The following is a 26,702-nucleotide window of genomic DNA, read 5'->3' on the forward strand; positions in this document are numbered from 1 at the left end:
ATTCTTACAAGCCCACACTTGTAAGAAGTCCTATCTTTGTCCCTACAAGTCCTATCTTTGTCCCTACAAAATGTATTTATTCTGGGCCTGTTTTATTAAGCCTTTACCATCCATTTGGGTCTTTAGTTAACACTAGGCTGTGTGTTACCCACATGGACACATCTACATCCCTGCACTTCAATTTCAAACACTGTGGTGACCAAGATGCTTCTGTGGGTCTCTCCTTCAGAAAACTGCCATGTGCTACATACCCTCAATGAATCTTCTCTGATAACGATGCATTAAGGGGAAACTGGCCTCCTGAGACTCCCACAGGTATGAGCGATAGATGGAAATATTTATATCAAACAGTACTAGGCTATCCGTGACCTACTGACGCATATGGTGGCCAACTTTCCCCTTTTCTCGGTACTCTCTTGTTCAAGGCCACTGACAACACATTGAGTCTCTGTGTCAAGCAAAACTATGATTCCACCAAAAAGGAATTTAACCTTCTGGGCTGGGGAAAAGCTTTCAACAGACACAACACAGCCAGCAGATGCAGAGGCACAGAAGGTGTTATCTTGGACCCCTCCCTCCCATCCCTGTACCCGAAACTACCAAGGTACCTAGTCAGGTAGTAGAAAACTTCAGAGCATTTCATATCATCCATTTTCAAAGTTAAAAGGACCCAATCATCCCTCAGAGCTGTCTCCAGGACAGAAGAGTCCCTGTTGGAAACCCCCATTATTCTTTCGGGCACACTTCAAAACAGACAGAGGAAGAAGGAAAATCAATGCTGGAAATGTCAAAGATTTATCTGGCCAGTGTCTTAGGAAATCTGTCTGGGCTTTTGCCCATCAAACGGCCTGTCTTCTCTGCGTGCAGACACGAGATAAGCATAGTTTTTCCCACCTGCTTTCCCCCTCCCCTCCCCTCAGGTCATTTTCATTACTCTTCACTGAAGACATTCTTTCTGTGAGTCTTTCTTCAAAGCTGCAAAACGAGAATGTTCACTTTCCAAAGCAGAACACCAGTGATGGCTTTTCCAAGTAGTGGTCTCTGGGTTGGGGGTTCTGGGTCTCAGGGCACAGACCTCACTGCTGAGTGCGGATGCCCGGGCGGGGGCTCGGGGGCAGTCATCTGAGCCTCCACGTTGAGGAGCCCAGTCGTCACCTTCCCCAGTAACCACGTCTGCAGCTTTGAGGTTTTACCTGTCCACTCCTGGGTTCTGTCCCTCACTTGCCCCCAGACCTTCCTCCCTCCTCCTTGCTGGAGGAACGTTCTTTCCAGAGCCTGCTCTGAGCTTCCTTCTTGAAACAACATCTGATAGTTGAGCATGAAGGCTAAGGGCGCCTCTGTCAGCCTTCTCTCCCGGATTGCCCTCCTTACACGAAGAGGTCTTCTTGGTGTAGCTGTGGAACCAGCCCATTTTTTAAGCAGTGCCTAACATGGGACTTTCCAAACCTGAGTCTCTCGTGAACCGCCTTCACCACTCGGCCACAGGCCGGGCCACTTACACTATTATTCTTTGTCTCCTATTTTTCTTAAATCAATCCACTTTTTAAAAACACACATATGTTTAAAAAAGAAACCACAGCAACATCATTTACCGTAAACAGAATGTAACTCAAGGATCAACTCAGCGCAAACAAAGCGATGTTACAAAATCCTAATCAGGCCATGCTCCTAGCTGAAGACACAAAGTTTGAAACCTGCTCTCTCTTCCTTAAACGAGAGATCACCAAGTCTCGCAGAAATGTAACAGTCACAAGGGCGCAAACCAAGGTTCTCCCTGGCATGATGAGAAGAGCTAAAGGAAAATGAGGAAGGGAAGCAACTCCCAGCCATGAAGGTGAGTGTCATTTAATGCCATTGCGGGCACCACCTAAAACCTCACCTAAAATCTCCGTGGTGGACACCCCCTCCTTCTCTCCCAAGAAAGTTTATTGAGCGTCTACTATGTACTCGGGAATTTCTAGGGACTGGAGAACCAAACACAGTTTAAAAAAAAAAAAAAAAAACTCTTTGCCCACATGAGACTTAAAACGGACATTTCAATAAACAGGGTCGAAGACAGACTTTTCTCCAGTCTAGCACCTTAAAATAAGGAAAAACCCAGATTCAAAACTATGAAAACCAGTTGCCACCCCACACCCCTAGAAAGAGACTGACTATTCACCGAGCAGTTTCTCTGATTAAGCTCTTGATAAAAATGACATGTGGTTACCAGCTGTTAAGTGTCTAATACACTTTGTAAGCAGTATTAACTGCCCCCCAAACCTCAGGGCTTCCCAGATAAACATATCTCCACCCAAAAGCTCTCCCCCACCCATCCGAGGGGCAGCCCCCAGTGCCAAGAGAGGACTGACATTTAAAACCCGACTGAAGCCACACAGAACCCTGTCTATTTTAAATGCCAACGAGGAAGGCAGCTGGGCCAGATTTCTCCAGGAGGGACTGAAAAAACCACTTCTCTGTAGTTGGATTTAAAACTCCATCACCAGAGACAGCAAGAGAAGAGAGTGTGGGCACGACTGACCTTTGAGTCAAGGGCAACAGAAATGATTCACATTTGTGACTAACTATCTCTTTCTTAATCTTTGTTTGTCTCTTCCTGGACAGGGGCTTCCTTTGAAACAGCTAAGACATTTGACCTGATTGAATTCCAGGCTTCTGCTGGGTCTTGCTTTGTCCAGATTTAGAGTGACCATTCTCTGGTGTGTGTGTGTGCATGTGTGTGTGTGTGTCAACTGACATTTGTCATTCTTTCACAGTGCACATACAAGTTTAAGCTTCCTGATTTATGGAAAGAAAAGGAAAGGATGCCTGTGTTGTTTTTAAAACCTAAAAACTTGCAACAATCTAAAAACTATGCTCACCTTAGAGAATATCACCAACCTGAAACCAATTTGTTATGTATTTTTATGTTAGTTTTCCATGGAAGGGGATGGATTACACTTTAGAATAACAAGTATGACCCTCAGACAACACGGTGGGTGAAGGGGGCCGATCCTCCACATAGTTGAAAATCTGCATATAATTTATAGTTGGCCTCCATACCCACAGACGCAACCAACCACAGATCCTGTAGTACTACAGAATTTACTATTAAAAACAAAATCCACATTGGGAAGGGGGAGGGTATAGCTCAGTGGCAGAGTGCGTGCTTAATATGCATGAGGTCCTAGGTTCAGTTCCCAGTACCTCCACTTAAAATTAAATAAACCTAATTAACCCCCCCAAAACAAACCAAAACAAAGAAAATGTAATAAAGCTAAAAAAAAAAAACTTAAAAAATAAATTAAATAGTATACTTGAAAAGATAATTGTTTAAAAACTCACCCATAAGGGCGACCCACACAATCAAACCCATGTTGTTCAAGGGTCAACTATTTTGTGAATTTAATAAACAGTTATTATCCTGTCTTACTCTGCACTAGTCACTGTTCAAAGCACTTTATGAATCATCATTAATTTCACAAAAACCCACTAAGATTAGGTCCAAGACCCTTGTTTTTACAGAACAGGACACTGAAACAGAGAGGAAAAGAAACTTACCCAAGGTCACATAGCTAGGAAGTGGCTATGCTGGGCACTGAACCCAGGTAGTCCGGCTCTAAGCATTTGTCTATGCTGCCCCAGCCCCCCTTACACTATGCTGTGTGCTTTGCATGTGTTATTTTGTGTAATAAACCATACAATGACCTATAAGGTAGGTCATATTTCTTATTCCATTTTACAGATGGGGAAACTGAGGCACAGAGAATTGAAGCACCTTGCCCAAGATCTCTTGGCTAATAAGTGAAAAGTGGGGGGTCTGACTTCACTAAAGTGTCACCCAGTCAGTTACATGACACCTTCCCCTCAAGCCTCCCTCCATGTGCCTTTGGTTGGAGTCAGGAAGGCAGCTCAGGTCAGTGGATTAGAAACCAACCTCTAAATGAACCTGGAATCTTGAACTCATTGGCCCCATAACAACAAGTTTTTAGGCAGGAGGGATGTTAGATTGTCTGGTCCAATTCTGTCTTTAACAGAATAGACCAAGAGGTTTAGTGACAAGAAAACTTGGCTAAAGGGACATATAATTAGAATTAACTAGATACCATACATGGGGGTGGGAGGGAATGGCATTAGAGAAGCAGATCTCAAAGTGTGGTTTGGGGTCCCCTGGGGGATGCCCCAGACCTTTTCCACATGGTCAGAACGATTTCCTTAAAACACTAAGCTATTATGTGCCTTGCATCCTCCCTGAATGTACTGGGGAATTTTCCAGAGACTACATGACATGCAATAACACAACAGACTGGCTGTGAGACAGACATCCTAGGCCCTAGGATGTCACCTAGGGTGTCTGCGCCTCCAGTCTACAGACAAAGATTGGCCAACACATAAAACAATGCTCCCCTTCTAACAATTTTTTAATTCTGAAAAAGTTACTTTTCATAAAAGTGCTGTTTATGCTCACGTGTGAATGGGTTTATTATTTGAACGAATTAAGACACATTGTAAAGTTTCTCAGGTTTAATTTCTAATACAGTGAAGACAGCTAGAGGTCACTCAAAATAAATGATCATTTTTAAGAGCATAAAGGAGTCCCTGAGACCAAAGAGCCTGAGAACCACTGCCCGAGACGGCAATCCCCATAAGAGCAGGGACCAGGCTTGCCCTGTACCCCTCCACAGCCGCTGCACCACAGAGCCCATAGTGAGAACTAGCGATACACAGTTTTGGATGTGAAAGTCACGTCCGGGTGCACAGTATCGGCCATCCCTTTAGGTACGTGTACCCAGATGCACAATATGACGTGCTCAGACCCAAGTAGCTTACCTGGAAATAGTCTGTAATGAACGATCCAAGTTCACTCTTCAGCAGCCGCCTGGAGAGAGAGAAAAACCATCAAGCAGCCCTTGAGGCTACAGCTCAGGGAGTCCCGTTCACGGATGCATGATAAGCTGGTGTGCTCACCAGGGGCACAGGGACTGAGGCCAGGCCTGAGCACGGAGTGTCCTTTCCTAGGCCCTAGTAACCTCCCACCTCTGCCAAGGTCACTGAGGAATCGGGGTGATGGGAATCCTAGAGGGGGATCCATTCTTTAGTCCACTCTACAAAGCCAACATTTCAAGAGGGTAGCCACAGCAGATCCTAAATCTAATAGAGGCGGAGGCAGGCCGAGGCACCAGCTTCATGTACAGCAAAAAAAATAAATAAATAAAATAAGGAAGAGAAAGAGCCCAATTTTGTAATCCCCTACATTTGCAACTTTATGGTTTAAAATGCATTTTTCATACATTCTTCAACCAAGGATTGCAAAGTGTGTGTGTGTGTGCACGTGTGTGTGTGTGCGTGTGTGTGAGGGGATTATTATTCCTCATGTATAAAGAAACTGAGGCTCAGAGAGGTCCCCAAAATATGTCAGTGGGGGAGTTAAGATTCGAGCCCAGACCTTTTGTAACTTCAACATTTTCATGTATAACCCCACCCCGTCCCACCCCCAGATCCATCAGAGACATTCAGCTGGGTGCCATGGCTTGAGTGGTCTTACTGCCCATCCCCGAGGAACTGAGCAGTCCTTCACATAGGTCTTACTTATCCAGCACGAACATTCACTTGGCTTCCCTTTATGTGCCAGCCATTGTTCTAGCACCAGGTGTACAGAAGTGAACAGGACAGGAGGTCTCTGCCCCCAAGGAGCGTACATCCCTGGGGAAGGGTATAGAGAGATAGTAGGTTAATCAACCCACTCCCAGAATAAGGTCAAAGAGTCTTAAGTGATAAAAAAAAAAAATTAAAATTGGGGGGAGGGTTCAGCTCAGTGGTAGAATGTGTGCTTAGCAAGCATGTGCTTAGCATGCACGAGGTCCTGGGTTCAATCCTCAGTACCTCCATTTAAAAAATTATAATAATAATAAATAAATAAACCTAATTACCTCCCTTCCAAAAAAAACCTGAATGAAAAAATGAACAAAAAGCAAATGTTCAAAAAAAATTTTTAAATAAAAATTAATAATGGGGGTATTGGCACCAGACCCCCTTCTCCCTGTGACAAATCATGGGACCATCTCTACTGCTTGTTCTTTAATTTGATCTAAACAAGGTGAGCCAAGAATAACTAGTTCATCAGCTCCAATGAGCTCCCTAGGGAATAAAGTCTTCATGACTTCCGCTGATTTCATTTACACATCCCACCAGCCATGGTTATTAAGGTGCAAACACTCAAGGTTCTGACAACATCTGCTGGGTTCTAACTCCTCCAAAAAAAAAAAAACATTCCCACGTGCCACTGTAGGATAAACAGGAAGTTATAGCCAGGTGTCACAAGGCGCAGAAGATAGACACAATTAAGATTGAGTCAGAGGAAGAAGAGACATCCATGATCTAAGTTTCTATACCAGAAAGAGCCCTGGAAAGCTGGAAAGCAAGGAAAACACCTTCCTTTTCCCAGGACAGAAAAACGTGTCTGTGGTGGACACTGCATTTTGAGATCCAAGTTAAAGGCAGGCTCTTGGAAGGCCACCTTGTCCTCAGAACCCGGGGGTTCGCCCAGATGTGGGCGGGTCTGACAGAGACAGGGAAGCCTTTGCCAGTCACTGAGCCAAGAGCAGGTAGGTCACGGCTGGTGTTCAAGGCTGGAGGCATCTCTCAGACAGGAAACAGAAATCACGTGGGCAGCCCTGGCGGGGAGGCTCTGAAACAGGAAGAGGCAGGGATGCAGCTTCTGGCTGCCAGAAACACTTCCCAACAAAGTCTTCATGGCCTCTGGGAAGTCCCAAAACCATTAAGTGAAGAAGCCAAGCTTCATCAAAAAAGTGGGAAAAAAGTTAATAATGGGCTACTTGTAACAGTTTCTCAAGCATATCTTGGGTATCACGACGTAGAGGGACCAACATGGTTCTGAGACCAAATTATACGCTATGGAATTGGTGTCTTGAGGAACTCACACTGGAAAAACACTGAACTAATGATGATGCTTCAGGCAAAACAGAAAGAGAGGTCAGCGGTAAGGGTAGGCATTTCAAGGTCAAGTTATGGAAACTCCCCTGGATCAAGGCGGAGGAGAAACAATCGTGAACTGCGGCTGGACATGATTAGTTAGTTAAATTATTGCCCAGGGACTCTCACAGTGGTACCCAGGAGAATGGTGATGCTACCCAACTGAGGACCCCAAGAAGTCTCCTCCCCTGTCTATGAGGAAGGGCAGAAAGGCTGCAGTGACGGGGATGGGAGAGCACCCTTATATTACAGCAACAAGCCATGGCCAAGGCCAGAATTCTGCAGCGCATTCCAGGAAGTCAAAGCTTGAGGTAGAAATCAGCTGATGAAGGAGCAGAGACTAAAGAGTGAACTTGCAATTGCCAAGACAAAGGCATAGCAAAAAGGACTCAGAAGCGCACAGAGGCCACACCAGGGGCAGCAAAGGTGGTGATGGATGAGAATAAAGAAGCAGAGTATGAAGAAATGCCTCCACCACAGCGAGAAGGGTGGTCCTCAGTCCTTTACTGAAGCGGGACCAGACCAGGTGTGGGAATCTGCTTCAGGTAGTGGACTATATATAACCAGGTGTTAGAGAACCACACAACTGTCCTTTTACCAAATCCTGAGTTCAAAACCCTCTCCCTCTCCACTTGGTATCATTATACTGAAGTATCATGACACAATAGACCGTACCTGATCACTTACATCAACATTCTATTGTCCTGGGCAGGTAACTCAGTAAGCTGCTCTGTCTCTTACAAAATTCTGTCGTATTTCTGTCTGAGCGTGAGATAGAAATAGTCAGTGCATATATGTATAGTGCTTTCACCACAGTGGAATACAGGAACCAACATAAATGTGCACCAATAAAGTGCTCATTAAAACTTATGGTTCATTCATACAATGAGGTTTTAAGTAACTGTTAAAAAAAAAAAGGAAGTGCTCTAAGTAATATGGAAAGATCTGCATAAAAAAATGCAAGATACAGAACTGAGTATATAATATGCTACCTTGTGAGAAGGGAAGAAAAAAGTATATATAATTATTTACACAATACCAACAAATTCATTTGTCAGATCTGCTCTAACTTGCTGTTCCATCACAGCTATGTGATTTGGTTTCCAGGAAGCCCCTTGAACTGAAGTATTTGGTACCTTGATGTTTAAACACACAAAACACACATGCATTTTTTTAATTACATATAAGTGCACTGGGTTTTATCTCCTCCTCTCCATCTTCCCCAAGTAGGAGGCTGGAGATGGTTGAAGCAGTTGCTGGAAATTAAGTAGAGCAATGAAACAGGTTAGCAAACTTTATTCCTTGATGTTGGGAGACACTGTGCTGTAGACATCAAACCACCTCTTCAGACCCCAGTTTGTGGACCTTGTATAAAGTGTCAAGTATCCCCAGCTGCTTTTCCATAAATATTCCTTATATATGCATAAAGAAGCTCTGAAAGAATAGCCAACAAACTACTGTAATAAAAGGTATCTGATATGTATGTATGTGCATCACTGGGACACTGTGCTCTGGGACATTGTGCTGTGCACCAGAAATTGACACACTGTAACAGAATATACTTCAGTAAAAATAAGAAGACGAAGAAGAAAAGGTATCTTTGGCATAGGAGTAGGAACTGGGTTTCTGGAGTATAGGGGAGGGAGAGTCTTCACTGTACATCTCATTATATATTTAAAATGTTTGTACCCTGTGGACATAGCCTACTCAAAGATATTAAAAAAAATTTTTTAATTAACAATAACCACCACCAAGGTTACCAGCAGATGGCTTGAAGCCGAGAAGGAATTGTGGGAGTGTGTTCCCACATCAAAGGCACCATATCAGGAAGCAGAACGTGCTAGAGGAACAGAGAATCCCACAAGGCTGAGAATCTGCCAGTGCAAACCCACCTCAGGCTGGTAATTCGAGAATTTAGCTCGGGGTGGAGGGTGGGGGTGGGCAGGGAGTGGCAGTGCTGGCCGAGCCAACCTGAGAGCAGTTTGCAGCTGAGTCATAGCGCAAGATCCACCATCTATTTCTATACTCTGCTTGCACTTGGCTTATAAGGAAAGAGTACTTCTGAACTGAGAGAAAGGGATTTTCCACCCCTCTGCCTTGATGGACCATCTCAGGGGGCACTCGGCAGTAGCTTCCCTCATAAAAAGGAAAGGGTGACTGATAGAGCATCAGGACCCCATGCATGAGTCAATTCGTTGAATCACAGCCATTTAGCGAAAGCCTACTCTGTATTAGACAAGGTGCAAGGCACTAGAAGAGAAGGATGGAAGGGCTCAGACAAAGACTCCTGCCCATCGGGGCCCCTCTCTCACGAGCAGGGGCACCATCTTGTCCAAAGATGCCAAGTATCAAGGCATTGCCGCTGCACAGACGTGTGGCTAGTGACAACCTTTGCAGGTTAACTGTACAGGTTAGCCCCTTGTACCTACTTCCTCAACTGGAACATGGGGATAATAAGGACACCCACTTCACAGGATTATTGCAAGGGCCAAAAGAGTCAATCCTAGAAAAGGGCGTCCTTAGAAAGGGGTCCGGCACGCAGAAAGGCTCAGTAGGTGTCAGCTACTACGGTTCTCCCCAAGTCTGCTGACCCCGAGCCCACACTCCTAAGAACTCCATCCTACTGCTTCTCAGCATCTTCTTAGAAGTACTGCCAGACCAGCATTTCCTAACCCAGGTGAAACTCATGAAGGGGGCTGTCTATTAGGGCCAGACCACCCTCCAAAAAAAGGGCAGAAAGGTAGGACAGTTGGGGCAGAGCTTGGAGGAAAAGGTTGCTGGGGCCTGGGGGCTGTGACAGAGCAGCATCCCAGCGGAAGCAGCTCCTGCTTCATCTGTTTTCGTGGATGAGGCTCCAATGCTGGGTTTCACTTGAAAACAGAATTCCACTGTTAACCACCACCACCGCCACCATCAGCCCTATCAGCACCATCAGCACCATAACCACCCACCACCATCAGCACCACCACCAGCATCATCACCATCAACACACCACCATCAGCACCACCAGCACCACCACCATTACCACTACTACCATTACCAATACTACCACGACCAACACCATCCACACCCACCATACCATCAGCACCACCAGCACCAGCCACTGAGCTAGAAAGAGAAGGAAGTGGGGACCTGGGAGTAATAAGGGGATGCTCATGTGAGACTCAACCCAAAAGAGAAACAGGGTACAAAGTTCAGTCAGAAGCCGAGAAGACCATAATAGGGAGAAAAGGGGAACCACTCACTCCCTGGTCTGCATTATCTCCCTCTCTCTCCCTCCCAGGCTGACCGGGTGAGACATCACCCCAGATGACAGAATTTCCTGTTATTACACAGACCTGCCATCTCACCCCTCACCCTCCTGTCAACTCAACTTCCCACTTCTGTGGGCTCGAAGGTAAACAAGGCTCAGCCCCAGCTGGATTCTAGCTGGTTTAAGGGCACAGGGAAGGCTGGAGGGCAGGCAGGGCAGGGTGTGGCAGAGATGATGTAGAGAAAAAAGCACCTTGGATGTGGGCCACAGCCTCCCTAGCACACAGGGAAAGCCCCAAGGCAGCAAAATCCCAAAGGATGGTGAAACAGCTAGGAGACAGGTGCCGCAGGGCTAAAATTTAGCCAGCACGAGTCAAGACAGCCATATCAGTTGTGAAGTATTTCTGTGCCATTTGGCAATCAGGGGCTGCCCCAAGGACCCAGCCCCCTTGGTGGGATCCAGGCAGTGCCCTGATGGTCTAGGAACAGCAGGGGGCCTCCGGGGTCCCGTGCCTGATGCTGTAGAAGGGTTAGTGCCTGTCGGACCTGACCGTTAAAGTCTCCAAGATCACCCACCTTGCTTCTGCAACAGGACGTGTTTCAAGGAGGCAGCATCTTTTAAACAGTGACACATGAAAACGCCCCTTTCCTCGGCTGGCCCGTTCTATGGGGGTCTGTCAGAGGCGGGGTGCATGACTCAGATAAAATGCTAGGACTCTCACCCCTCTCTGTTTTTTGCACCCCAATGAGTGGCAGCTGGAGACAGCAAAAAAGATGGAGAAACCCAACAAAGAGCACTTACAGAGCTCCTAATTATGTCGCACCATTGGCACAAAGCATCTCGAATTCTCCAATAGCCTCTTAGGTAGGAATTTATCTTTGTTTTGAAGATGAGGAGACCGGTGCTCAGAGCCTTGCCTGGGGCCACACACTGGCAGATTGCATCTCAAACCGAGGCCAACCTGAACATCAGGCAGTGGTACCCCCACTCCCACAGGGGCAGGCAGGGAAGGTGAGGGAGGGAAGTGGGCAGCCACGGACAGTGGGGGCTACAGCAAACTCCGCCAAAGTCAGCAGCCAGGCCTCGCTCCCAATGACCAGTCCAGGTCCAGCATTGCCCGATGTGAACTTTCCAGAGAGATCTGGATTTTTAGGGGAGATGCCCTGATTTCTAAACGCTGTGTAGGCCAACACTGTGCATGGGGCCAGCCCCGAGGTTTCCGAATAGCCACTTCCCTCTAACTACTCCTCCCACCCCCAAAGACAAATGTCTCTCCACCAGAGCAGATACAAGATGTCAGCACACAGGCAGAGCGAGCTGGGCCAAAAAGGGAAGATCTCGCCTGAATTCCTCCCAAACAGGGGTGCCCAGGAGACAATGCCCCACTCACTTCACGATCTGCTAGTGAATCTACATCCTCAGCCTTAAATCTGGACGATGCCGGCCGGGGGCCTCTTGCAGCCCACTTTACTGGGTGTTAAGGAACATGAGAGGTTCAGGTTCAAGTCCCAGGGCAGCTACTAACTAGCTCTGTGACTCTGGGCAAGTTATTCCCCCTCTCTGTGCCTCTATTTCCTTGTCTGTCAGATGGGGATACGGTTGCACCTGGCTCATAGGGTGCGGTGAGTTTCACAGGAGTTAACACACAGAGCCTGGCCTGTACTAAATAAATGTACGCTCAAGTTGGCTATTAACATTGCCTCATGGAATCTGTCTCAGACCGGTTTCCTCTGCCAGCCTGCCCCGGGGACTCCATCCAACTCTCCTCTCGCCCCCTCCCAGCTCATCCGCCAGCTGTGGATACCCCGACAGCCCACAGACCCCCTCATGGCACTGGAACAATCTGGGGTGGGGCTCCCTTTGGGGCTGCAGGCAGCCAACTGACTCAGAAGGAGGACGTTACAACTCCGACCCATCACAGATCAAGCTCACTTCTTGGAAGCTCTTCTTTCCTTGAAAACCTCTGGGGTTTCCTTCACAACACCTCCCTCCCAACAAGAACAGAAGCAGGGTGGTGGGAGAGAGAAGGAAAATGTGAGTTTCCTGCCTCAGGCCAGCTGCAGATAACTCATCTCTGGTTTCCGGAAACCTCATCTCTGAGCATTTATTTCTGCTGAGAAAAAAAAAAATGCCCCCAGGAAGAGGGAGGGGTGGGAGGGCATGGAGACGCCGGTGGCAAGATGGTTAGTTGTATCCTCCCTTGCCCTTTGCACCTGACCCCCGAGTGCTCCGCCTTCAGATTTCAACTGAGGAATGGTGACACCCAACCGTGCGCCCATTCCCCGCCCTCCCTCCGCACATCCCCCGCATCTGGATTCTCCCATCACCCCACTTAAAACATCGTCCCTGATTAAATGAATAAAAGCATCAATGACCCCTTCCTCTACATACCCCCGCCCCAGCCAATCAAAAGGTGGGTGCACTTTTAAGAACCTACTTGCATGGGTTCTTTTAAGAACCAGCACACACAAATCACAACTTTCTCACCCTTTTCTAACTTTCTATAATCCTTGGAATTGTTGGCTGAAAAGAGTGTTTAGGAAGAGCATGCTTCAGTATCTGAGTTTGGCCATTCCGGTTCCGGGGAAAACTCGTGAAAACCCAAACCTCGAACCCAGACTTGTCCCCACTGCCAAAATGCAGCCGCATCAGGCCTGAGGCTGGAGAGGGGCCTCAAAAACCACAGCAGTGTCCCAAAGAGAATTTAAACCAAGAAGATATCCAGGCCCAGCCCACGCCACTGCAGACAGACACTTGGGACGGGCTGAATTGTAGATTGTGATGACGGGATTTCATGAGAATATGTCTATTCTGAGGGGTCATTTTCTCTCCTGTCGGGATAGAACCATCTGCAAGCCCTGTTTTCTAAGGTAGTTACAATAGAAAATATTCTGATTGATGACATGTCTTAGAAGAAAAGACCAATTATTTGCGATGACTGCATTTCAGGACCCAGTTACATAAAAGTTACTTCCCTGGACATCCTTTGCATTGGCTAATCTTTAAATGAGTTCCCATTTCCCAGGGAACACACTGAATCCACAGTCAGAAAGACGGCCAGGGCTGGCTGGGGTGACCTGGGGAAGCTGATTTAGGATTTGACATTGGACTTGGATAATCCATCAAAGTTTATTACTGTTTGGCTGGAGTTGAATGAAGAACTGGGATAGTCATTTCCTCTTGTTCTTTCCTCTGCAGAAAGGAGAAACAGCTGGCTCTCCTTGTAAGAACTTAGCCTCACTCAAACTTCCAGCCTAGTACATTCCTGGAGGAGCCTGGCCCGGACCTCTCTAGTTCAGTCAGCTCACCTCATCCAAACAGCCAGAGAACACTTGATACAGTACTGTTCACAGGGCAGTTCACCCCGTTGCCCTGGGTTCTGGTGTGTGGTACTCGTCCATCATTCATCACTTTATTGTTGCCAAATTTCCACAATAGGAGTACTAACCGCTAACATCTATTAGGCACCAAACCTTGTATGAACAACATTTCTAGCATCATCCCAGGCCTCCCAACCATCACGAGGTGGATGCCACTACTATCCCCATTTTATAAAAGAAAAAACAGAGACTTAGAAAAAGGAAGTAACTCACCCACGGTCACACAGCTAGTCTAATCTTGATCCCTAGTCTCTCCGAATCCAAAAGCTACTCTCCTAACAGGTCAAAAAATTCTCTTAAACCTGGCACAGATCTTCCTGCACATGGAACTGTCATAATTGAAAACTGGGCTTGAGAATAACAGCCTTCTCTCCTTTCACGCCTTCTTCCTCCATCCCTACCGCCTGTGCCCTCCCCCACCTGATGGGGCCTCAACCCTGGTAACTTTACCATTGTATTCTGCAAACAGGCCTTGCCAAAGACAAAAAGAGAGAAAAGAGAAATCAAAACCTGTCTATTTGATTGTAACCAGAGAGTAGCATGTCAGTTTTGGCATTTCAATTCCTGAAGTAAGGGCAGCTGTGTTTATTTCCAGGTCAGCTCTTGAAAACATGGGTTCACTTTATTCAGCTTGGGACACCAGGTCACATGTACACCTGGGATGTGTTTCATGTTCTCAGCTATATTCTCCAAGTGTCTGTGATGGGAAAACCCATCTCCATCCTAACCACCATCCTAAAGAACAACAGGGGATGGAGGGTCCAGAGCATGGCTCATCGAAGCTCTGGTTTTTGACAGCTTTGACTTAATGCTGTGCTCCATTCACATCTCGGGCAATTAGCTTCAAACCCAACCATATGTGTTTCTCTGCAGCTTGAAAATTGCTCAAAACAGAGTGAGGAACATCCAGCAGCCCCCTTAAACCCAACAATGGAAAGGAGGGTTGGGGGAGTGTCGTGGCCCTCAGAGGAGTGCTAGAATCACAGCACATTGTGAGAGATGGGGTCCCGGAGGCCTCAGGAAAGGAACAAAGGCAGAAAGAGAGATCAAGACCATCGGCTTAACCCTTCTTTCAGCCTAGAACCTCTCTTTCTGACCCTACAATATAATGCAAAGAGCGTGGGTTTTACTTGGACTGAAGATTGTCCCCCTCATCACCAAAGTCACATGTTGGAGCCCTACCACCCTCCCCACCCTGGGCAAGGTGATGGTATTTGGAGAAGGGGCCTTTGGGAAGTTCCACCAGGAACCCAATCCGCCAGCACCTTGACCTTGGACTTCCCAGCATCCAGAACAGTGAGAAGTAACTGTCTACTGTTTAAGCCACCCAGCTGATGGCATTTGTATGGCAGCCTGAGCAAACTAACACAACAGACTTAAGTCAGAGAGGGGCTTACATCCTGACCACCGTTCATAGCTGTGTGACCTTGGACAAGTAATTTTGTTTCTCTTACCCACCATTTTGTAGCTAAAATACCTACTGAGAAAAACGGTTGCCTCCCAGGACTGTGAGGAGGGTTGAATATTACATTCAACGTGAGAGGCGCCCACCGCTTTCCCTGGCACCTCCAGCCACGTCTGCTCCCTTCTCGCCTGCCGGGGTGGCCTTAGCGCCAGAATCTGGGGTGCAACACCCCTCACCAGAGAGGCCCGCCCACTCGAGCTACAGCTCATCTCATAAACAGGCAGCCTGTTGATCAAATTCAGCCCACAGACGTGTTTTGTTTGGACTGTACCAATGTTTGGGGGCATTTGGATTATTGACCAGCATTTAAAAGACAGGACATTTCACATAAAAACCTCAATTTCTGGTTCTTCTGGGGAAATAAGATGGCATGTCACTGGACCTGCATTCTTCCAGGGGGACGGGGAATCCTCCTGGACAGAGGGAGAGCTCTCACCTCCATCCTCCAGGCCGGCTTCACCCATTCAGACCTGCCGGGTACCGGAGGACTCTGACTTAGCAGCCCCTGGGTTAACAGGGCTGGGGAAATCTGCGTGCCTGTACTTTTCCTAGCTGCCCATAAACAAAGGTCTTAAGTACAATTTCAGGATCAGTCTCCTGATGTGAGGAACAATTAGCACATCCCTGAGTCACTGTTTTATTTACTCATACGTCTCTTGTGAGCTAAGGAACACTCACGGAGAGGCCAGGATCTTAGTTCTTGGAGGAAAACTCAGCTCTTGCAACCAGGAGGTTGGCTGACCCAGCTTTGGCCCTGTCACTCAACTTTCGGGGCCTCAGTTTCCTCCTCTGTAAAAGGAGGCCTTGGGCTAGATGACCTCTGTTATCTCTTTTCATATTTGTGTAATTATTACGTGAAATTCAAGCCCGTGGGTAGAACTTTAACACAACTCTGTTTACTTCTGAGCTCAAAAGGCTTTAATGAAAGCAGGGCTCTTAAAACACCTCAATGGCCCTTAACAGAGGCCTTAACTAAGTGTAAACAAGCCCCAAATAATGGCCTTGTTTAATGTTCTGCCCACTCCAGGGCCGGGTCTTTAGCCTTGATGTTCTGCACTTAACACACCCGAGAGGAATGAACACCAGGGCATTAAAAGACCTGCTGTTCAACCTCCTGTCCCCGGGAGACCCCGGGGCTCTGGGCCCTGCCTGCCTCTCTGCCCTCATTCCACCAAAACACAAACCCAACCACACCACCACCCAACCTTCAGTGCTCTGTGCACGTGGGTTTTCTTTAAGTTCCTTGCTCACTGCCACCACAGGACCTCTGCCCCTGCAGTCGCCACCACCTGCAGCCCTGTTCACCTAGTTAATGCCCACTGATGACAGCACGAAGCATCACCTCTCCATTCCCAGCCTCCCTGGCAAGATCAAGTCCTGCTAACACACACCTTCATCACATCAGCTGTGTTGCAGCAGCCGTCACAGGTGCATTTTTACATTTTACCCGTGTGATCAGTTGACTAACAATTATCTCCCCAACGGAATATAAATTCCAGGAGAGCAGGGTCCATGTCTGTCTTTGCTCATTCTTGTCTTTCTAGTGCCTGTCTAATAGGGAGGCACTCAGATATTTGATAAATGAATGAATGAATGAAAAGCAGACACTACTCTCCCGGGAAGATTCTGGAAGACATTAAACTCCTCAAGAACCATGTCTTATTGAGGGTTTCATCACCAAAACCTATTAGTAATGAGAGCAACATCCCTGACAATGATGGTAAGAGCTCGTGTATCCCAGCCCTGCTCTGGTAGACAGTTTATTTAATAAGTCAATTTAATCTTCGCAAGAACCTTATGGAAGTGGCCACATTTCCCATCCCTGTTTCTCATTAGAGGAAACTGAGGCATAAAGAAGTTGGTAAGCCACTTAGTAAAAGGAAGAACAGCAATAAAACCCAAGCAGTCAGGTCCCAACCGCCAGGCCCTCTTGCCTACTGTGGTCCCTAAAGACCAAGCAGGGGACAAGAAATGTTTACAGAATAAATGACAGCTACCAGCTGTCAGCCCTCTACCCCCCACCACCCCCCATACACACTATACATGCGAACCAATGGACAAGCCCTCTCTGGAGCACACGTCTAGACCCATAAGGGCCCCAGAACTTAGCAGCCATAAGAGCATCATAAAAGCCAACAGAAGCAGCAGCAGGAAACAAGCAGACAGCAGAACTTAAGGGAAGGCTCCCGGTGGGGTAGCCCCCACCTGCCCCAGCTCAGCCCCACGGGGGAAGGGCCCCGCCTGGCCAGCCACGTACCTGATGTTTTCATTCAGTGCGTAGAGCTCGTTGCTCTGCAAGCCGCCCCCTTTAAAGACGTTGATCACGGCAGTCTGGACGCTGCGGGGGAAAGAGAAACGACCCCTGGTGAGAGGCTTTCTCCACAAGCAGTTCAGGGCTGAAGGCAGGAAGGGCCAGGGAGCCCGTGCCACCAACACGGCCACATTTTCTATCCCCAGAATCCATCACTTCCAGCTGAGGGTCCTTGGAGAGCAAGGAAGACTGAGGCCAAGAGGACCACAAAGTCGCCTCTCTCCCCCCACTTTCTCAAAGGCTGGCAGGCCCTCCTCCCTCGCCTCACTGGACCCGCTGGTGAACAGCATTCCCGAAGGGCAGGCAGGGGGATCTGCTCTCAGGCAACTGCGTGGCCAGCACCACCAGGCCTGCAAGAATCCAAAATGGCATTTCCTGCAAGCGGGAGCTGCCCTAGGCCTGGGGTTCTTTCACTCAGACCTGTCTTCACAGGGCAGCCTGGAGGCCTGTGGCCAATGTGAAAGGATAATTCCTTGCCTTTCCTTGCCTTTTAAAATTAAAAAAAAAAAAAAAAAATTCAAACATGGACTTTAATTGTCTTTGTCTCTTAATAGTACTTTCCTTGGAAGAACTTCAGAGGGGCTAGCCTCAGTTTTCCTTCCCCTCCCACTCCTGCAGGGGTCCAGGCAGAAGAGTTAGTCCGTGGAGGGGCCGCAGGGAAGTCTTGACTCCACATTCTCTGGACCCCAGCCCAGTATTTCAGCAAAGAGCTGACCACAAGCTTGTCGTTACCAAGGGTCCCAGGCCTTTTGTAAAGACGAAGGCTCCACTTAACCTCAAAACATTTCCTATTTATTAATAAAATACGATTCTGTTTATGACTTGCTTCAGAATACTATAGGAGAGTGGAAGATACAGATTAAACAAACTTGGCCAGGCATTTATAATCTCTGAATTTGGGTAATAGACACACAGAGATGGGGTGTTATACTAGTCTCGCTACTGTATATTTGCATGTGTGTGTTTGACATTTTTCATGATAAAAAGTTCAAAAAAATGAAAAAAAAAAACCATTTCTGAGAACCCCCTCCCTCCTCATCATAAGAGTTGTGTATTCACTGAAAAAAAGAAATCCATAATGATCCAAACTACAAAATTCAATAATGTTTTAAAATAAGCAATGCACTTGATTTATCCAAAGGGGAAAAACAGCAGCTCACAGAAGGGCAGAATATAATATGGGTTCAGCCTCCACGCAGTGTTTGGCGCACAAACGTTCAGCCAGACACCTTACAAAGGCTGCGTCTTCTCTCCCACCACCTGCGGCTCAGAGGCACGAATCACCCCTGGATTATGCTGCTTAGTTAGCTTTTCATAGATTACGTCTTATTGTCCCAAATAGTTAACAGGTGACTTGAGGTTACTTCTATAGCCCAACTCAGGTCAGCTGACAATTTGGCACATGACTAATGGGCATGAACAGGAACAGTAAGTTCAGATCCAATTGTCCTGGGCTGGTTAACTGACTGTGAGAGCCCAGCAGTCCGCTTTCCCTCTACTAAAACAAGGAAAGCTGGGGAGAGGAAAGGAGAGAGGGCCAAATTAGGAATATGGGTTTAACAGATACAAACTTCTACACCTAAAATAGGTAAGTAACAAGGTCCTACTGTATAGCCCAGGGAACTATATTCAATATCTTGTAATAACCTATAATGGAATATAATCAGAAAAAAAAATTGAATCACTTTTCTGTGCCCCCTGAAACTAACACAATATTGTAACCAACCATACTTCAATTAAAAAAATGCATATTAAAAAAAAAAAACAATAAGGAAAGCTAACAGATACAGGCTCTGTGGGGAAGTGCTCTCTTCAATCACCCCTATGCCCACGACCTCCTGAAGCTGAGATCTCAGGAGACGCTAAAGCACAGTCAGCCCCTGGCCCTGCCCTGGCTCTGGCACCCCTACCCACCCAGCGCCTCCTTTACCTGTTCCAGGCTGAATTGGAGCTCAGCTGCAGAGCCTGGCGGGCTGCCTGGAAGCGGGGCAGGTCGCTGAGCGCCGGGGAGCTCATGAAGCGCGGTCTCGGCCTGCGGAAGGAGCCCATCTTGGGGAACTCGACGGGCAGGCTGGGGGCGAAGCCGCGGGTCATAAGTCTAGATGAAGGGACGGCTTCTCCTCTGGACCAGAAGGTTCCGACTGCTCACGGAAAGGGCTTCTCCCAGGGCTGCCTTCGGGCCCTCAGGCTTTCCAAATCCACGACGTTAGCCCACACCTGAAAAAAGAAGGCAGCTTTTATTGAAAACTCCTGGGCTGGGCTGAGCAGCCCTCCTCTTGGAGGAAGTTGGCTGGGACTTTCCGGCCAAACCATCCTAAAAACAATCCCAGGACCCCACAGTAATATCTATACCCTGCCGGTCCCATTCACAAGTGTTTGCAGGCCTCTTTTTGATTCTAACAGTGTGGTCACCCCAAAGTGAGAAGGCAGCGACCATGGGTTGAGGCCAGTCCTACAGAAAAATGATTTCTAAACTGTGCTTGACTGTGCCGGTAAAGTCATAACAGGCCTGCTCAGTTGCAGAGGGCCTCAGGATCTCCACATGTGCCCCTGGAAGGTGGAAAGATCTATGCAAATCAGTGAATATGGCAAAGAAGTAATAAAACCACGCAAGCCCCTTCAGCAGCCTTAAACTAGCTGGCTTTGAGATTTAACTTGCCCGACAAAGGTCACCCAGTAAGAGAGGCCCCATTTCACTGCCCTTCTTTAAATGGGCCTGCTAAGTGCAATTCATCTGGATAATTATGGGACATTAACTCCTTTTATGAGCATCTTAAACTCCAGGTGACGGAGTTGCCACCCACTCAGTGGCACTTGTACAGGGAAGGGGAGAGGCGAGCAGAATGGATCACTCAGGTGTTCGCCTTCCAGCTTCCTGTCGAAACAACCACTGCTCTGGGAAGCTGGTCAGCACTGAGGGTCACAGGGTGGGCTCCGGTCTCCCTCCACTTCTCCATTCGCGACCCTCCAGGACTCCCACTCCAAGCCATGTGTGCGCCCAGCAAGACACCTGGGCAGCCCCAGCCACACACAAGACTCCTTTTAACTAAGGGTGGTTTTCAGCCAAAGGGATGATGACTGCAGCCTCCTCAGCCTCGCGTCAGCTGCCCAGTGACACACAACGAGGAGATGCCTCTGACTCATGTGTCCCCTGCAAAACCTGCCACATTCAGATCCAGGCAGCCCGCAGCTGTCTCCGTCTCTGCCATTCCTACTTCTAGACGGAGCCAAGAGGCCTCCCCGGAGCACAGGGAGGAAGTGGGCTGACCAGAGTGGCCAGAAGGGAAAATCTGACACACCCTGGATCCACCTGCTACAACGCTGGCTCCTCAGACACAGGCTTGTCCTAAATAGAACTTGGAAATGACAAGACAGATGGAGCTTTGGAGTGAAGCCAGTCCAGGCCCCCGTTCACAAGTGACCAAAGTGAGGCCCGGGGGGGGCAGAGGAACGTCCAGCATCTCTGAGGGAGGAGAGAGGACTGGCTAGACTCAGGTTCCTTGACTCCTGATCTAGAAAACTCCCCCGCTCCCACCGAGGCCATTCTGTAAACTCCTTGAAGACAGGCATCGGGACTTAGATCTGTACTCCCAAACCCAAGTGCACTGCTTAAGATAAAAATGAAGGAAAGGATAGCAACTAATAAGGCATCTCAACCGCCTGTCTGACGTGATGACAAGCACCGTCCCAGTGGATAAACTTACTCAACCCTCACAAAACCCCATTTGAAGATCAGAGAAGTTAAGTAACCTGCCAGAAGTCACACAGCTAATAGTGGCAAATCGTGGACTGATGACTGGCCTAACTCTACAGCCCATTTCCACTTTGCCAGGCTACCAAACTCAGCCAGAAAATCAGAATCAAATCTACCAAGTTAGTCAGGAACATCCAGTTGCAAGATTTCATATCAAAATTCAAATCTCATGCTGCGGAGATAGATAAACAGACATGAGGAACACGAAGACCACATTTGATGGGGACAGGAAAGCATGAGGAGAAAAAAAATCAAAGGATAAAGCACTGACTGCCTTAGTTAGACACTCCACTCCTTACTGTCTGTGTGACCTTGCCAAGTTTCTTGACCTCTCTGAGGCTCAATTTCCTCCTGCATGAAATGAGCTTACTAGCATGACAACCTCAGGGTTGAGTGAGGACAAAATGAATACTTATTTGTAGAGCACTTAGCTAGAACAGTGTGTGGCAAACAGCAAACGCCTCATAAGTGCTTGTTAAACAAATAAAATACCTTGCTGTTATTTCTAAATCTCCAAGCAAGGACAGAAATGGAAACTCAGCAACACTTCCTCCTGCTTATGGAGACCTCAGGCACGTCTGGAAAATACTCCACTGGGGAGCAGGTCAGGCCTTGGAGCCACGGTGGTGGTCACAGTGCATTAGGGCCCTCGGTGGCTCACAGTGTTACTGTGGCACGATGCTGCTCAACTCCTTTTCTGCAGCTCTGTTTCTGGGCTGCGGTGGGTAGGGGTGGTGACAGTCACAGAGTGAAGCAAGCAAAGAATTTCCAGCCCTCTGGCCCAGCAGTTCCACTTCTGAGAACGCACCCTCCAGAAGCGGTCACATGGTCCCCAAGACTGGCAGATACGCTCATTCTCTGCAGTAATGAAAAAAAAGGAAACTCCAAAATATCCATCCAGAGCGGACAGGTCATACCAAGTGTGGTACCCCCTAAATGGAACAGTTAAGATGCCATTAAAAATAACGCGAATGCCTGTAGTTCTGAAGGGTGAGTGGCCACTGGATGCTTTGGAATCAGACAAACCCTGGCATCAAGGCTCATTCTGATACTCACTGACTGTGGGAGGCAGAAAACCGGTCCCCAAAGACAGATTCACTTCTTAGTCCTCAGAACTTGTGACTATTACCTCATGTGGCAAAAGATGTCATTAAGTCAAGGATCTTGAGAGAAGGAGCTTATCCTGGATCGTCTAGGTGGACCCACAGATACAGTGTCATGTATCCTGATAGGAAGGATGCAGGTGACTGGAGACAGAAGAGGAGACACAGACACACACAGAGAAGATGTGAAGATGGAGGCAGAGACCAGAGAGATGCAGCCACCAGAAGAAGCAGCGAGAGGAAAGAAACAGATTCTCCCAATGCCAGCCAGAAATTGGTATCCAGGGGAAAAAAAAAAGAGATTCACCTCCTAGACCCTCTGGAGGAAGTATGACCCTGTGACACTCTGATTCTGGACTCTTGACCTCCAGAACTGTGAGTGAATATATGTCTGTCGTCTTAAGCCACCATGGTTGTGGGGCTTTGTTCCTGCAGCCAAAAAAAAAAAAAAAAGAATGTAGTCACTGTGTGGCCTTGGACCACTCTGAACTGCACTCTCTACGTCTAAAAAATGGGAACTTGGAGAGCTGTGGTGGTGATGAGAAAGATGATCTAAGAGGTGCTGGACCTGGTTCCTGGAACGTGCAGGGGCCCCACAGGTGCAGTGGAGCAAAGGTGCCAGAGCCAGGCTCAGTGTCACAAGTTCCAGCCGAGGCACAAGACTTAAGATTGGTAGGGTGGCTGGATGAGATGATTCAAAGAAGGTTTGATTAAAACAGGCTTCGAACAGTCTCAGAACGCAGGAATTGCTTGATACGTGCTGATTCTTGTTTATTTTTTTCACCACCACCACCCCTGCTATCAGTCTTGCTCTCCCTGGCTCACCTCACTGGGGTGTCTTCAAAAACCTCCCCACTCAGGGTCCAGGATGTGTTTCAATGTGGTGTCTTGCTTTTTCCTTCCAGTTTCCAAGGCCAGGGCACAGGGAGGGGCAGCAGCCTGCAGTCTGATCGGGGTTGGGGGGTGGGGCAGCAGGCAGAAGAAGGTGGTGCATTTAGTGGAAAATGCAAATGAATTCCACCAAGGCTCCAGCCCTCGACTCAGAAGTGGGAAGTAGGATCATGGCACAACTTAAAAGCAAGAAGTGGGTGGCTTCTAACGACTCTGAGGTTTCCAGGAAAAAGCCATTCTGAGCGTAAATAACAAAGAAGTCAAAGGAAACTGGGCACTCAGTCTGATGTGGCTGCCCGGAAAACGAGGAAAAACCAGTTCCCAGGGAAACCAGACAGACCGTCCATTGGACACGCCCCCCGCAGGAGCCCCTGCGGGCAGGAAGCCTGGCGGGGAGATCCTCCCCTGGGACACGAGCACAGAAGTGAAGAGCCAGCATCCTTCAGCGCTGTCAGGATGTATACACTGCCATTTAACTCCACACATCCATTGTCTAACTGCGGCCAGAGGGACCCTTATAATGATGACACTGGAGAATGACCGCACATTTACTGGGTGCCAACTGTGGGGCAGACACTTGACACGTGTTATCTCAGTGTTTCTAAAGTGAATTTAGAGGGTCTTGATAGACAACCTTTAATGAAATGGATCAGCATAGAAAATATCAGAGTGCACCGCATTTGGGGGAAACGTGTATATTACACGTGCACTCCTGTGTACTGAGTCTAAGTCTATCAGGATGTCCTCTTGCATGTAGCACTCAAAATGTTTGAAAGCCCTGCGTGTATTACCATTCACACCTTAGAGAAGGAAATGGAGCTGCACTTATGACAAGAACCCAACAGCCCAGTGCCAGTGACATTCATGGAGCTGTTGCTTCAATGCCTTCAAAGGCTCCCCACAGGTCTTAGAATAAATCCCCTAACCCCATCCTCACACCCTCACCTCCCTCCACTCTGCATGCCAGCTCATTGGCATTCCTTCCTTTCCTCCCTCTGACACCACCTGCTCCTCCCTGCCCCAGGACCTTTGTACATGCTATGCCCACTATTTGAAATACTTCCCACTCACTTCTCCAGGCTCAAACCCACACACCCTTTATCACCCAACCTTCACTTGCTCAGACAGGCCTGCCTCCCCCCTCCCCCCCCAATTAAGTCACATCACCCCATAAAGCACCCTCCTCACCTTCTTTGTTGTCCTATCACAATCTACCTCAATAATTGACTACAGAATTATTACTTATTGTTTTTGTGAGATCCATAAGGGAAGGGACTATGTCGTCCTCAGATGCATCCCCAGAGCTTAGTATAGTGCTGGAATTCCACAGATATTTGACAAGCGAGCAAATCAATCAGCCCTGTGAGATGTACTATTGCTGGGAGACACAGAACCATAAGCAAGTGTCAGCTGAAAATAAACCTCAAGTTACATAGGGCTTTACCATATGAAAACATCCTGGTATTGAAATCTGACAAACCCGTTCAAATCCAGCCTCTACAGCTTCTTAGCTGGGCGACCTGGATAAATGACTCAACTTCTCTGAATCTGTTCCCTCATCTGTCAAATGATTGTGATACTTACCTCAGTGTTGTTCACATTAAATGAGATAGCGTAGACCATGGCCTGGCCCCCAAATCTAGTATGAATACTTTTATAAAACATGGTTCTTCACAAAGCCCTCGGAGGCTCCCAAAGGGGGCATGTGGCCATGGTGTGGGGCGAGGGGCACTCTCCCACACTGCTGGAGGGAAAGCAGTCTGAGGCCGCTGCTATGGACGCAAATTTGACAAGATCTACCAAAAATGACAAAGGCTGTACCTTTGTCAGCAATTCTACTTCCAGGAACTTTACTCCAGGCATGTCAGGTGGGTTACGTAACAAGGGTTTTTACTACAGCTTTCTTTGTAACAGCAACGGGTTGGGAATACCCTAAAGGCTCAGCGACAGAGGACGGCTGAGTAAACCAGGGGCTCCCATGCTCTGGGAGCCTCTGCGGCTCTAAGACAGAAGGGGCGAGAACTCCACGCACTGGCTGGGATGCTCTCTAGGGGACACTCTGAATGAAGCGTGCTAAAAACCTAAGTCTAGAATCATGTGTAAATTAGGCTCCATCTACATAAAAAAGATGAAGAAGAATATTTGCATATTTCACTGTAAAGCATATAGTATCTCTGAAAGGACAAACCAGAAACTGGTAACACTGGTTTTCTGCAGGAAGGGAGCTGGGTGCCAGGGACACAGAGGGGACCGCTTTTCTCTATAAACCTTTTTGTCCCTTTTGAATTTTGAAACATGAAAATGTATTATTTATTCAAATAAATAAGTAAAAACAACAGTGACTGCCCCCTTCTCCCCTCCCCCCGCAAAAAAGTAAAATAAAGTAAAGGTTATTTGATCTGTTAGAAATCACTCAGCTGTTAGGAGGAAGTTAGGATTCAAACTTAGCTCTGTGATCCCCAGTGCAGCGTTCTATCAATTATCAATGTCCCTTCGTTCATTCACGCAACACACATTTATTTATTCAGTACATTTTCTACAATAGGAGCTGTCTTGTGTAGGGACACATGGGCCAGAAAACAAACCCCGGTAATAAAAGAAGGTGAAAGGCAGAACCTTCTTTCCATTTTTGCATCATGCATTGCAAACTGGTCCAAAGGGCGGAGCCTGGAACATCCCAGAGAGTGGGCAGGACCGACCCAGGATAGAGGAGGCAGCCACTGCTCAACCCAGACTGGTTTCTGCCATCTCAGCATTAAAAGCCCAGCTTTCCCAGATCTGAATTTTCCAACAGAATCCCCAAATCCAGACTTTAAAATGTTGAAATCATTTGACGTGTAAGTGTTGGTTACTCATTCACCAGGCGGACGGACACCTTAGGGGCCTCACAGGTAGGTTTGTGACCTTTGTTTTATCCTTTCGTAGCTGTGACCACCAGTCTTCTCGTGCTTTTCACCCAGAGCCTAATCGGGGTGTAACATAAGCTGGTACCAGCCGGCCTTGGGTAAGTCACCCAGTCTCAGTTAATTAAGAGTTTGGCCTTCCTGATGGCCAGGATTACCTCTCTGCATCGCCAGCCATGCATCCAGCCCCTAGCCTGTGAGCCCCACAAACCTGGGCACCTTGGACAGGCGAGGAGGGGGATCAGATCCTGACACAGCACAAACCCAGAGCCAGCCCCACCTCATCTAGCTGACCAGTCTCTCAACTAACCAACTCTCTGTCTTCTCTCACTTCCCCATCACAGACTTCTCAATGGAACCACAAGCCCCCCGCTCAGTATTACATACACACCCAAGACACTCTTCCGACAGACAGGGTAAGCCAGCAGCCCCTGGCATTTCGCTAAAAGAAACACACAGCAAACAGAATTCTCTAAGCCAGCCTAGGAACCCCGATCTGAACTACCCAGCACCGGTCCACAGGATGGAAACCAAGCCAGAAGTAGGGTTTTTTTTTTTTTTTTAAGAGTGGTGGGACTATTTTGCCAATCAACTTCCTCCCATGATGATTTTATCATTGCTGTTGCTGTTAAGAATATACTAACCATCATCAGAGGCTGGCCACAACCGT

The 26,702-nt window shown here is 47.7% G+C and overlaps 1 protein-coding gene across 11 annotated transcripts in view; it reads right to left on the reverse strand.

The window, feature by feature from the left end:
• The window catches only part of PRR5L (proline rich 5 like), a 131,246-nt gene that overhangs the window by 31,713 nt on the left and 72,831 nt on the right, over window positions 1-26,702 (reverse strand). For 5 of the 11 annotated variants that reach the window (XM_031459787.2, XM_031459782.2, XM_031459783.2 and 2 more), the window contains exons 2-4: window positions 19,312-19,598; window positions 17,328-17,408; window positions 4,810-4,858 (exon numbers count right to left, since the gene is read on the reverse strand). In XM_031459787.2, coding sequence (XP_031315647.2) covers window positions 4,810-4,858; window positions 17,328-17,408; window positions 19,312-19,475 — 294 coding nt within the window. In that variant the 5' untranslated portion in view covers window positions 19,476-19,598. Of the gene's footprint in view, window positions 1-4,809; window positions 4,859-5,568; window positions 5,683-7,647; window positions 7,735-17,327; window positions 17,409-19,311; window positions 19,599-22,545; window positions 22,653-23,063; window positions 23,366-26,702 lie in introns of those variants that run through there. The other 6 variants (XM_064492440.1, XM_031459788.2, XM_064492441.1 and 3 more) reach the window with 6 other exon arrangements.

Source organism: Camelus dromedarius, chromosome 12, assembly GCF_036321535.1.
Source record: "Camelus dromedarius isolate mCamDro1 chromosome 12, mCamDro1.pat, whole genome shotgun sequence".
Classification (NCBI taxonomy): Eukaryota; Metazoa; Chordata; class Mammalia; order Artiodactyla; family Camelidae; genus Camelus; species Camelus dromedarius.